Source organism: Anopheles gambiae, chromosome 2, assembly GCF_943734735.2.
Source record: "Anopheles gambiae chromosome 2, idAnoGambNW_F1_1, whole genome shotgun sequence".
Taxonomy (NCBI): Eukaryota; Metazoa; Arthropoda; class Insecta; order Diptera; family Culicidae; genus Anopheles; species Anopheles gambiae.
In genome coordinates, this window is record NC_064601.1 from 51,788,112 (window position 1) to 51,802,545 (window position 14,434).

General features: G+C 40.2%; 1 protein-coding gene across 1 annotated transcript; it reads left to right on the plus strand.

Annotated features, from left to right (window-relative positions):
- The first annotated feature begins 3,775 nt into the window (after window positions 1-3,775).
- LOC11175473 (uncharacterized) lies at window positions 3,776-5,680 on the plus strand. The gene is made up of 3 exons (XM_061645062.1): window positions 3,776-3,899; window positions 4,920-5,045; window positions 5,192-5,680. Exons 2-3 carry the CDS (start codon window positions 4,935-4,937, stop codon window positions 5,417-5,419), a joined length of 339 nt encoding a protein of 112 aa, XP_061501046.1. The 5' UTR covers window positions 3,776-3,899; window positions 4,920-4,934; the 3' UTR covers window positions 5,420-5,680.
- The last annotated feature ends 8,754 nt before the right edge of the window (window positions 5,681-14,434 follow it).

Consider the following 14,434-nt stretch of genomic DNA (forward strand, 5'->3'; position numbering starts at 1 on the left):
TTAAAAAAAGTTCTACACACAGAAAAAGTCAATTTTTGCTGATCGTAGCCGTTTTACACAATCTAGATGAATCCATGGATCTATAAACAACGGTACGCACTAGAATCGAACTAGATTACTATTATTATTACTATAAATTACTAGAAACAAACGTAATAATCTAACCATAAAAATGAAACCAGCTTAAAAGAAGACATACATATGGAACTAAATTTTTACTACCCATCGATATTTTACAAAACGATCCTTAGTGTTTTGGTTTTTTTTATTCACTGGCTAAGTCGGATAGTAGGCATCCGATCTTAGCTTTTCAAACAAGTTTACATTCGTAGAAGCAATTTTTAAGATGACTCTTACAAAAATACAAAACTAAAACCAGAGTAAACCAAATGTACAAGGTAAACATTTCATATATGAATAAATAATCAAACGTAAAATTTCAAAAGTGTACCATTTTTCTGCACTTTACTGTACACCATCGTTGCAAGTCGATTAAAAATGATGTCCGATGGTAAAACCGTTGTTACGCACTCGCTTTCAACGCCTTGAAATCACATGAAGAACTGTAGCACGGTGGATGAAAAGTCAAGAAATCGGCCACAATTTTAAAATTTTATTTGAAATGTAACTTAATTAATAAAAAAAATCAAAATAATAATTGTTTTATTTCAGTATTAATAAATTTTTATAATTACATCATTAGAGTATATCATTTTATCAATTTTATTTGCAAGACCCGGATCTATGCAAATTTTGCGGCTACATATGTGTTCAAAAGCAACACTTCGTTTTGTTTACTTTCAAAACTGCGCAGGAATCTGCCCATACAAAAATGACCTATAAAACAAAAAGGGATTTTTTATTTGTTTCTAGTTTGTAAATGCGTCCGAACATGTTGCGACAATAAATAAACATGGAATACATCGAGTTTACGAGTTTTTTCTATTCAGAAGGAACAGTCCAGAATGATTACGCTTTACATTGAAATCAGATTCAAGCAATATTATGAATTGCAACTAATTAACCGAAAAGCTTGTTAGGCAATCTGTGTTTTACATACATTTTCAGCTTTAGCGGTTTCATTTCAAGTATGTGAGCTAGTGAGAAAGGTTATCTAATCGTGGAAAGGGAAATAATATAGAACTATGCAAGGTTTAAACATTGAACTAAGTAGAGCGAGGCTATGACATTTCCTAATAGAGGTATCACATACTCATACTGTCGCGCATCGCTTATGGCATGCAATACTAAAAAGCAACTGCATTCATTGCATCGATAATCACAACATATACAGACGTTCGACACATAATAAAAAAAGAAGTTGCATGGAGATGATGAAATGATACTTATGCAAATTGTGAAATTCGCAATCTTAGTAGATTAGCAGATGATAATTAAAAATATGTTTTATTTAATGTGGCTACATCATTCACACACATTAATCAGAACATTAGCCCAATGATCTTCACTAATATCTTCACGCACATTTTCACGTCCAAACGCACGTGACGAAAAGTTTATAATGATGTTGTTAACGGTAAATTTCGTGTAAACCGAACGGCACTTCGTGTGGACTTCCCTCGGTTCGTCAACTGCTCCCACCATAAAAATAAACCACTGGGGTAATCGACATGTAAAACATCAGAAGCAAAAAGTGAAAGGAACCGACAAGGAAGTAACCTGCTACCAGCGGAGCTCACTTGATAAGAGTGGAGCGAGCAAAGGCAAGGGTAAAAAAATAAATAACAATATCCTCCTCCCCGCGAGATCACTCACCATTCTCGACAGTGGGTTGGCAAACCGAACCACCGCGAACGCGTGCACGTTCGAGATCACGATCGAGCACGAGTGCTGCGACCTCAGCTCAGCCAATTCGTCTGACCTCGGTAATGATCTTTAGTGTACGCTAACTACGCCTGAGCAGTGTGGGCTTCTCTCACGATGGCGAAGTAGAAGTGTTGGTAGCATGATTCAAGAGGTTCACTTTCGATTCTCCTGTTGCCGATCGACGGTTTTGCTGGTGGAAGCTGCTGCTGGGCCGATGATGCTGGGCTGCAAGTTGGTCGACCGACCCTGATTAGTTGCGGCGGAATTGCCCGAAGGCTTCCGAAGCCCTGTAAGGGTGACAATTCGGTCGAGCGAACGGAACTGGCGGTGCCGGCTTCCGTACGGTACAGCCATAAATACTGTTCTTCAACCGATCGCCTAAAGTACGCCAACAAACAGGGTGCCCTTGGATAAAGTTGCCGATCGGTTGCGGTTGCGACCACAGGTTAGGTTCACTCGTTTGCTCTTGTTTTCGATTCGCCGTTTGGGTCAACGATCTCGATGCACTTCCCACATTGGATCAAAGTAATTTAGCATCGCACAGGTCATATTCGATGCCCGATAAACGGGCAAAAAAGGTTTTGCTTAGTATAATGTCTTAGATAAATTGGATTTGGATAGCTGTTAAACATTATACCAACACGATTTTGTTAAATAAACATATGTAAAAGTAAATATGCTTTTGTTAAAAAAACAAACGCTTCAGGATAAATAACGCTACCTTTAACCTCTTGTCTATTTTAGAGCAGAAAATTACAAATTCTTGTTTGGGTCAAACAATGAAGATTATTGTTTGTAATTTCTATTTTGACCAAGCAATACGTGCAATAAAGCCATAAGCAAATAAAAATTATTGTTGTTACTATCAAGTGGCTTAAAGATAAAAACATATTTTTGCTATACACGTGCTCTGCATGAAATGAACAAACATTGCCATGATTACTTAATCGTTACCAATATCAGTAGGAGGTGCACATCCTTGTATTGATAAATGACGCAAACTCGCTTCGTGTGACTTGCTGTGCTTTAATTGAAACCACTCTCAATCGTGTCGCAGTCCGCTTACACACCCTTAGGCAATACAAAATGCGCAAATACAGTAACATCTGCTTGCCCACACAGCCATGACAGCCATCTGTCTGTAGCAACATAATAATTAGAGTCACGTTCGGCGCGCGAACGACTGCGACCAACCTCAGCATAAACGACTCACCGAAACAGTGTCGACGCTCCGGCAACGCTTCGTGCGATTATACTTTCTTGCAAACCGTACCGTAACCTTGATCTTCAAATTGTGGCGCTGTCGGTAAACAACCTGCTGCTTGCCAGACGCTTCCGGTATTGTAGCTATTAGAGTTGGGAAGGAACTCACAACGTTCGGCCCTGCCTACAACGGCCAGATTGTTCAAGAAAAAGGCAAAAAACCAGGCATACAATCTCCATCCCCGAAAAGGTGACCCTTTCCGCGACCCGGGAGGCAAGCACACGATCGCAGACAAGACAAATTTTTATCGATTGTTCCTTGAGTGCAAAAAGGAAGTTTACGCCGCTGGTTGCGAACATGACCGATACCCACACCGCGCTCTTAACTACGTGCCTGTCCTCGTGTCTCCACGATCGGTCACTGATCGGGATCGCGAGAGTCACGTGCCTGCATGCGGTCCATATCCCTTCCAATCGGTGGATCGCAGGAGCCGTCGTTAGCGAATACAGTACACAAAAAGTAACCAGCCACCACCGCACCATGCATCGAATGGTTCTCCTATCGGTTCCTCAAACACTATCGGCTCGACGCTCTTGCTCACGCCGCCTACAGCCGGTGGTCGTGCGGTAGCCTTCTCCTTTGCCTCGTGCAGTGGTTGCTCGCTACGATAGCGATAGCATGACGGTCGCGAGTAACGGCGAGAGGAATGACTGCTTACCTCCTCAGCGGCGCAGTGTGGACGCCAGCGAACAGAGCCATACATATATAAGAACCCGACCCGTTTTCTAGTCGACAGTTTAGTGTGAGCTTCCAGTTACATTCATTCGACACAACGTCTGTCTTTTGTGCTACAGCAAAGCAAACCCTGGTAAGTGCAAAGTGTAAACAGCGCGTACCATTTGCGGAAGAGTGTTTTAAATCGGTATAAAAAAAACAAACAAACAATGCTACATCGCTCATGATCAGTGACACAGAACGAAAGACTTCAACGGTGCGTCAAGTGAAGAACCTGAACGAGAATGGCTTACAAGTGATTAAAAATGCGAAATTCTTTAACGATGGCTGCCTTGCCGCAATCGTGTTTTTGAGGCACACAATTATTATTAAAACATGAACATCGTTCCAAGTGAAGTTATTTACGCGACGCTACAATGCACTTGATTCTATTAACTTTTTCTCTATGCAATGTGTGCCAAGTGGCGAATTTGAACTATATACCATCCTGAGAGTGAACTAGAGCAGTAGTGCAATTGGTTGGCATTCCATCCAGTTTACTGGATGGCCTCGAACGCGGTTTTAATTACAACAAACTGTGTGTCGCAGAGAGTGCTACAAGGAAGCTGATCCCAACCAAACCAAGAATATTCCTGCTGCTTCAGTGCGTCTAGACGGTTTTCGGTTGGGTTTAGCAGCGATACATGGAGCTGGTGTGTGCTTTCCTCATTTCCAGGTCCAGCTTGTTGTCAACCGATTGACAACGACTGGTTGGGTTGGGTGTAGATTGCGCAACACGGTTCGTTGCATCGTGCGCGGACAGTCTAACAGAGGTTAAATGCTGCATGTTACATAAAATGAAGTTTTTCTTCAAACTGCAATTTTTACGCCTGGACTGAGCGCGTCGGTTTGGCATGCAGTTGCGTTTTCAAATCCCTATGCATTGCAGCGCCCAGCTGCAATCGGTTGATAGCACCGGGTGGGGAATTACGTCACTGGTTCGAGACGGATCACGATAAGTCCGACCTCGTATACGCACCACGCACTCGGAGATGGTCTATAAATTTCGACGAAAGTGAAACTAATCTCAGCCGGTCTCGTTGGGTAGCAGGTTTTGAGCGTTTCGTTTAATGTTCTTTCTTTACTCTCTGCTTTACCCTCCCTTTTCCTTTAGCACCTAATTTCCAACATGAACCGCATCATCATCGCCCTGACTGCCGTGCTTGCGTGCGCCTCGGCCCAAGTCTTCCTGAACCAACCAATCCCGCTCGCGCTGCACCAACCGGCTCCCGTGCGAGAGGTAAGTACATGCCGGTTCGCCGTTACATCACATGTCCGAAGCGTACCAACCGGGAGCTTGCATATCAATAAGGGCTTTTTGCTTCGCCAGTTTTGGCCCGCTTTCTTTACAAAGGCTTAACACATTCTTTTTTTTCTTGGCTACAGGCTTCCCTCGCTCATCCAGCGGTGGTAGAAAATGCCCTGCACGAGGCGCAATATCCGGATCAGTTCCGCAACAACTTCTACAAGAACCCGCATATTGCCGACGCACTAGCCAAGCAGTCGTGGTTCGGAGATAAGGAGATGCCTGTCTTCGAGCGTGAAGCCGACAAGATTCCGCGTGACCGCATCGTGAAGATTTTCAAGAATGCCGGATTTGTGCGACGCCGCTAAAGCACACGCACACACACACAGAAACTACTCGGATGACGGAGATGTCAGTGATCAGTTCAATGATCAGTGCACCAGACCACCTCATCCAAAGGGACACCAATATATGCTCAACTTGCCTACTTTCTGCGTGTTCCGGAAAAATGCTATTTTCCGGTTGAATGCTTGTGATGTTTGTGTCTATGTTCATATGTAAATAGTCGTTAATTTATTGTGCCAATAAACTATTTATTCTGATTTAAATCAAATCAGTGGAATTATCAATGATCAATTGGACCTCAATTTCGTATCTAATTTGATTGAAAACAAACAGATCTTATACCTCCTCCTTGGTGTCCATTGTTTCGGTAGACTCCTACCATCCACCTATTGGCATATGTGTCCACGGTATACTAAATCGTTCCGGTTATAACTCTTGTGTTAGCTTGCACCGCGTAGCTTCATCATACATCTTTTTCATAGCTAATTATATTTCCCTAAATCTAAATTGCGATTCGATCCTGCCCCAAAAGGTTTATTGACCAGAAAATGAGACGCAATCTCCTCCTGTAAGACATTTGACGATCAAACGTTAGCGGAGGAATACAAGATTGGCATTGCTTTTGCTAGCCTTATTCGCGCAGAGTAGTAATGTTTTACCCGTGGTAAGCCAAAATGTTGATGAAGTATTATGTCTTGTTCCTTCAGATTCTGTGAATATTTCGATTCTGACTATCAAAGATCAAAGTTAGCTCATCAGCTGCTTAATTAAAACCAATTTTATCCAGATGTGTCGATAACATCCCAAAGCAAGTAAAAACTTCCTGGATTGAAGTTTTGGAATTATCTGGAATTAGGTCCTGGAATAATGTTTACAAATCGCTTCATTCTGAAGCGCCTGAAGCGCTCTGAAAGAAATCCTGGATTTTTCCGGTGTATAAAACAGATCTTCAGTTTCTAAATATACAGCAACAAACTTAGTATTAAAAGCAATGCAAGTTGATACAATCTACACTGATTTTATTTACTTGTTCTAGTGCCCTAATAACGTTTGTTTATTCCATTTCTGACCTCTAAGCGTCTACCACAATCTGAAACAGTAAATGGTTTAGGTGTCTTTCTTGAAAATAAAGTTTATTTGGACAAACATGTTGACTGGTAATAGCCAAAGCTAACAGGACGCTAGGTATTGTTCTAAGGAAAAGTAGAATGTTTCACGATCCACTTGAAATCTTGTATTGATTTTTTGTACGTCCAATTATTAAGCATGCGTCAGTAGCCTGGTTCCCTGCACAAGTAAGTGGAATTGACAGGTTAGAAACTATTCAATAAAAATTCACACGCATTTCGATAAAACGGCAGCATGAATGAATGAATGTATGGCAATGAAGAAATACTGTTCGTATAGGGAAACATTACATAATAGAAGACTAATTGCACAGTGCATGTTTGTTTTTTAAGTATTGTGATGTTATTCAAGGTCACATATATACATCTAAATTGTTGCTTTCTGTCAATATGTAAGTCCCGAATAAAAATTTTAGAAACAGACAATTTGTATACATTGTTTTCGTTTGTATTGTGCCAGGGATCCTTTGCTTTTGATGTTCAAAACTTTTTATGTCTTTTCAAGTGTAATCGACTTGCCCTTCGATGTTATTATCATTAATTTAATTCAACGGGCACAGTGGCTTAATTGAAGATTTAAAAAAAGAAACCGTTTACAAAAATCATTGAAATTTACAAAATTTACAAATTAAATAAAGGCGTTACACAACAAAAGCAATTATTACAAAAGTGGCATGGCAGCAGTCGGAAGCTATCTTTGAACTGCGCTGAAGATATCCCAAAGTCAAATGCTTCAAAGCTAGCATTGAACTCCGCAGACAAACGAATCATAGGGTGTGACCGACCAGCACTGGATTGAAGCTGAGGTATCCGCAGAGTATTTCTAGTCCTAGGCACCAGCCCAAAAATGTTGATGCGGTACAACAGAGACGATGAGTCGAAGACACCGTTGAAAAGGCCATCGATGAAAAGGCACTGTACATTATATCTCTTTACGGCAAGAGGTTCAAGGCCTAGAAGACGGCACTGTGCAGCATACCCTGGAAGATTGGAACGGTCGCGCAGGGAAGAAAGCGTAGAGCATAGCGAGTAATTTTGCGCTGAATAGCTTCCGATCAATAGTATTAATAGTTGTAGGGCTCTAGAGCACGCTCGCATATTCTAGCATCGGACGAACGATGCTGCAGTAGACGGCTTTGATGTATACCGGATCGCGAAATCATTTGGTTGTCCTGAAAAGGACACCAAGCAGTTGGTTTCCTCTAGCAATGATATCATCAGTATGCTTTTTGAAAGCCAAACTCGCGTCAAGCATAACACCAAGGTCTTTGACACTTGCTTCTCTTTTGACAACAGTGTCCTCTATGTAGTATTTTGCTGAAAGCGGGTTCCTCCCTCCGAAGAATGGAATACAGCTGCAGTTTTAGATTATGCCCGAGTCACTTGTAATCTCATTAAAGAGGTGCTTATCGATTTTGACGGTATACGAACGATCTAGGAGATATAATCTCAGTCACTACAGAAGCAAAGCGGGAAGTCTCAATTTCGCGAGTTTTGCGAACAAAATAGAGTGCGGTAGAGAGTCAAATGTATGCCAGAGTTGACAAACTGGTGGCCCGCGGGTCAAATGTGGCCTGCGAGGTCTTTCAGTGTGGCTCGCGACCACTTGAGCCAAATTTATTTGTAAAACCATTTGCGTTATTACATGTCAGTCAATTATAGGCACCTGAGATATGAAAATAAAACTTTTTTCGGTGTTTTTCTTGCCTTCTCTCTCCGCTGCGCAAAGCGATCGAAAACTGCTCAACCTCTCGCTCAATGTAGCTGATAAAACCAACAATGATAAAACGAGGTGAAAGGATGGGGAAGACGGGAAGGAGGAGAGAAAAAGAACGTGTGTGTGAACTATTTTTCAGCCATTATTATTTTTGTGCCAACACGGTCGCGTACCGGAGCATTATTGTCAGAAATAAATAAACACATACAGCGCGCTCTCTCGAACGACCGTAAACGCTTCAATCAATCAAGAGCTTCGATCGGTTCTTCGGACGTTTCTGCTCGCTTTCTCGATCGGTTTCGGCGGACTTCTAGGTTCGGTTAAAACTGTTCTAGTTATAGAAGAAACCCCAAAACGGTTTATTTTGATGAAAATGCATTCAATTCCGGACAAATTTTAGTAAAATGGTAAAAATAAATAATTAAAATTCTGTTATACCTTTTCCAATGAATAAACTTGCTAGTAACAAATATTTGATAAACAATTCTCTGAAGAAAGAACTCGCGTTTTAGCTTCAAACTTACACAATATTGTGAATGTCCGGAAGTATGTTAGTCATCTGTATTTGGTTCATGAAAACAGACAAACATTCTAAATAAAATCAACGAATAGCTACTTAAAGCTACCCGAGACTACCCGGTATAAGGTGTTTGCAAGCCACAAATGCAAGCCACAAATCACTAGTGTATTTAGATTTTCACTAGCGCATCTGGCGCATCTGGTTGACCGATGCGTTTTGTCAAACAATTTGGAGCCGCCTCAGAAAATATGTTATTTTCCATGTTTTTTACTTAAACTGCCTATTTCAGCCATTTTCGCAACAAAAAACGGTGAAAAACCATTCGACCATTCCCTTGATGACCAAAAAAGCTTCCACTAGCCGCCGCCAGATCCGCTAGTGAAAATCTAATTTACACTAGCGAGTACGGACAATGTACCCCGGCCTTTAGATTTTTAGTTTTAGAATTAATCGACCGATTAAAAGAGGCGAATGAGCCCATTGTCTCTATAAAAAAATCTAAGCTCAAAGTCTCTATAAAAATAAACAAACAAAATAAACAAAATAAAAATAAATCTCTATGTGGGTTTGAAACAGTACTTTTTTTAATTTTAAACAATCAATCAAGGTACTTGGTGGCCAAAACAGCAAATTTTATACGAAAAAAAACTTGTAAGAATTAAGAAAATTACTCAATCAACAGGAATGAAAAACGTAAGCTTTCGCACTTTTATGGCATATTGTTTTGGGAAAGGTTGGCAATTAGAAAGACTGCAATTAGGCGCTAATAGAACTGAATTTGGTCGCCGTAATAGGGAATGTTACGAAACTGCTGTTTACAATTAATACCAGCAAAAACATACTGATAATTAAAATCACATAAATATCAACATGAAATTGACTATTCTGCAATGATTAAACCAGCTTGCATATTTTAAAAAGAAATCAGAGGCCTATGGACAAATTAAAATAATCTCCTACAAACGTTCTTTCAAATCAAATCAAATGAGTTTGACATCGCTGCTCTAGATCATACGAGCGATTAGCTATAGGTCCTTTAGTTTTAAGTGATGTATGTAGGATACGGCGTCCAGATACTTAATCAAGAATAAATAAATTTCAATTCAAATTTCGCAATAATATTCAGGTTATTCTGTTCAATGTAACTTGAAGATATAAGGGAAAATAGTTAAAGACGGACACTACGGGTAAGATGGACACTTCTCATAAATGTATGAAAAGGGTAATTTTCGAATAATTCAACAATACAGCATTAAACCTGAAAGTAAAACAACAAATTTGAGAACATTTTTGGCATATTTTATGCAAAAATGGTTAAATTCATGAACAAAACAAATTCTCAATCAAGCGCCCCTTGTGGATCTAATTTGATTACTGCGAATAAATTTCCAACCCCATCTTACCTTTCAAGATGTCCATCTTTTCCATATCAAGTGTCCGTCTTACCCAAACATGTCAAAACTACACAAAAAAATTACAAATGTTTTTAATTCATGAAAAAAAACATAAAAATCGATAGAAACTTAAAAGTTTCAACACATTTTCTGACAAAACATGAATTTAGGATAATGTATGCACATTTTCATGGTCGTTGCATTTATATGTTCCTAGATTTTTAACATTTTCCTTAAGGTGTCCGTCTGAGGTGTGGGATAGCGAATCGATGCCTTGTGATTGGAATCTCGGCATCATCTACCCCATATACAAGAAGGGAGACAGGTTGGACTGCAACAACTACAGGGGTATTACGGTGTTGAATACCGACTATAAAATATTCTCCCTGATCCTTCAGGATCGCCTTGTCCCGCAAATCGAAGAGATAGTCGGAAACTATCAAAGAGGATTCCGAAACGGAAAATCTACCACTGACCAGATCTTCAACATGCGGCAGATCTTGGAGAAGATGGCTGAATATAGACACGACACATACCATCTCTTCATTGACTTCAAAGCCGCATATGATAGCATAGCTTGGGTAAAACTGTATGACGCTATGAGCTCTTTTGGAATCCCGGCCAAACTGATAAGGCTAGTTAGAATGACTATCACTTGCGTCACTTGCCAGGTGAGGGTGGATAGAAAACTCTCAGAACCTTTTGCTACCACCAAAGGTCTGCGCCAGGGGGACGGGCTTGCTTGTCTTCTATTCGACTTGACGCTAGAGAGGGCCATCCGTGACTCGAGGGTGGAGACTACGGGAACCATCTTCTATAAGTCAACCCAGATTCTGGCATACGCTGATGATATAGATATCATTGGTCTGCGATCTCCTATGTAGCAGAAGTCTACCAAGGAATCGAGCAGGCGGCAGAGAACCTCGGATTACAGATAAACGAGGCAAAGACCAAACTGATGGTGGCAACATCAGCGGGCCTACCAATAAATAATCAGAATCTACGTAGGCGTGACGTGCAGATAGGTGAACGCATTTTTGAATCTTGGGTCAAAGGTCAGCAACGACAATAGCATGGAAGCTGAGTTGCGCGCAAGGATGCTGGCTGCCAACCGGTCATTCTTCTTTCGTCAACAACCGATGTCGGTCAAGGCCTGCCTGTACCCACTTGTGGGCTTGGCTTTCAGTGACTAATTGATTCCCCCCCATAGCAGGATAGTCAGTCCTACGTATGGCGGCGCGGTCTATTTGGGGATTGAACCCATGACGGGCATGTTGTTAAGTCGTACGAGTTGACGACTGTACTACGAGACCGCCAACCGGTCATTATACAGCCTGAAAAAGCAGTTCACCTCAAAGAACCTGTCGCGACGGACGAAGCTGGGACTATATAGTACCTATATAGTACCCGTACTCACATACGCCTCTGAGACATGGACACTGTCCAAATCTGACGAAACCCTCTTAGTCGCGTTCGAGAGGAAGATGCTCAGAAGGATACTTGGCCCCGTATGTGTGGAAGGACAATGGAGGAGCCGGTATAATGACGAGCTATACGAGATGTACGGCGACCTCACTGTCGTACAGCGTATTAAGCTCGCCAGGCTCCGGTGGGCTGGCCATGTTATACGCATAGAAACGGACGACCCAGCCCGTAGAGTCTTTTTAGGCCGTCCACAAGGACAGAGGAGGCGTGGTAGGCCCAAATTGAGGTGGCAAGATGGCGTGGAGGCGTCCGCCATTAAGGCCGGGAAAACGGACTGGCAGACGAAGGCGCGAGACCGTGAGCGGTTTCGGACACTCCTGAGGCAGGCCAAGACCAAAGCGGTTGTAGCGCCGGATAAGTAGGTAAGTAAGTCCTTCTGTACCTACCTTTGCATAATTGCATATAAGTCCTATGATTCAACTAGTATTTTATCAATTTTATAACTTGTGAGCAAATGTGTGGAATAGTCTCGATGGCCAGAGGCGGATTTATCCATCTCAGGGCCCTAAGCGGGGGATAGAATTGGGGGCCCTAGTTTCCTTAAAAGTCCTGAAAATTATATCGCATTTTTATGAATATCTTTTTACGAATACCAAATACATCATCATGATTTCGTTAGGGATTAATTTTCTTCTGTCGTTAGTTATGGCAATTAGTTAATTATTTTAATAGCATCTATAGTCTTCGTGTAATCAAACTAACATATTTTACATATTTTTAGGTTGTGCATCATCGTTGTTTCCGGTAGTGCAAAAATCAAAACTGTATTCAAATATTATCCATACTAGTGTTACTAGTGATTGGTGTAAAGAAACATTTCATTCTCTGTAGTAGCCTCTGTCGATTGTTTATGTAGAAAATGTACTAAGTCAACTCCACATACATCCCAAGTGACATTTGCTCGAAATTGTTTTACCATATCTGCTCGATTAGTACTCGATACGGCTGAAATTGTGGATTTGTGTGTGATCAAGTGTGTTGAAAGCGCCAAGATTTGGTGTGATCGTAAATTAAACGTTCCTCTATCGATGAACGATGCCGTCGAGGTCATTTTTCATTCATAGCTATGGTTTTTGATGAAAAACAAAAGCTAATTTTGTGTGACGTTATTTTATAAAAAATGGATATTATTTAAGTATAAAATGGGAACATGGCCAACTAAAACGATAGGAAACATAATTTCAGAGCGAATCTAGAAGAAAACAACGAAAAAGCCGCACCACAGTTGATTTTAAAGCCTAAAGCCTTTTTCTAAATTCCCTTAAACTGGTGCAGTTTAAGGGAAGTTTAAGGCTCCAGTTTAAGGGAATTTGCTCGAATTCCCGATTATTCGTGCTCGAAAATGTCAATTGGGATATTATCAAGATGTTGCACTAAATTTTTGCACAAAATATATTGACTGGTTTGACAAACTTGTCTTATTCTCTTTCGCAAAAATCCGATACATGGCTAGTCTTGAGGTACAATCGTAAAGGAGTTAATCAATTATAAAAAATAATCTAAAAATTAAATGAATCAAAAATAATTATAATTATACGCATTCTATAACAATATACTCTTTTTATTATAACTAGGTAATTCGGTCCGATTACAACGTTATTCAAGATAATTTCGGGAGTATTTAATAACTTTAGGATACGTGCAAAGGTTTTTCGAAAAGACAACGAAAATTCCAGGTGTCTTTCAAATTCAAGGAACACGTCAAGAGAAACTTATTCAGAACCCATGTTGATCCTGGAACTTTATCCATCCTAGATTCAAGCTTCGTTTGGACCGTTGCCCTAAGAAAGGATTGACTATCCGGCTGCGTGGTATTTAATGTAATTTAAGTCTCGAAAGCCTGTACAGGCCGACATACAGGTTGCCCCTAAAAGATGATTTTTTGTTGCAGTAACTTTATTGTAGAAATAATCCGACAGTTTCATATATCTGGACCAAAAAAAATATGATTCTGTAATGATTTTTTGGTCACTCATAAATAATTTGTTTCATTTATTTTCATGAACCAATAAGCTCAATATGAACATTTTAACGGTAAAACCAATCACCCAAACTCAATCCAAGAAAGTAAGCTACAAGAATGGCGGTTATAAGCGCGATCACCCTATTTCTTGTAATCCAATGATACCAAGTTTTTGGTTGTTTAACAAGTTTTCTGGCTGCTTCCAGATTTTTTTTAGATTTGTCTAGCGATTTATTACTAGCTTTACGCAAATGTTTGGATTCTATTGATTCATTGGGTTTACCAAACGAAATAATTAAATCATTTCTTTAAAAATGGGGAAAAAAAGAATTTCAATAATTTTCCTTTATATAAATCATCCATCGTACCCACAATACAGTGGCCGTCGAGTACCGTCAAGTAAATTTCGAGTAAATTATCCTAAAAATCTAGGTGCTTGATGAAATATTTTTCATGTTATGAACAAACCACTATGAGTACTTAAAAGTCAGTGTTGCAGGAAAAAAAAATTCACCGCATTATGTTGCGTAGACACTAGCTAAAATCACGTTGTATGGACTAGCGTCTAATAGAAATACGTAATAACTACAATGTGCATACATAATAATAAAAAAAGACAAATACTTAGTCAAAATAAAATCTGTCCACAGGTATGGTGTATGTTTTACTTCAAAATATCATTTTTACATAGTTTGCAATATAATGTCATGCAAGCTACAACTGCAAAAATCTATCACTTGGTGCAATTCCTCACAAAATTGTCGTGTTAACTTCAAAACGAAGTAAACAAACTTTGCCGGCATTCTCTCGAACGCGTCTATACTTACAAACA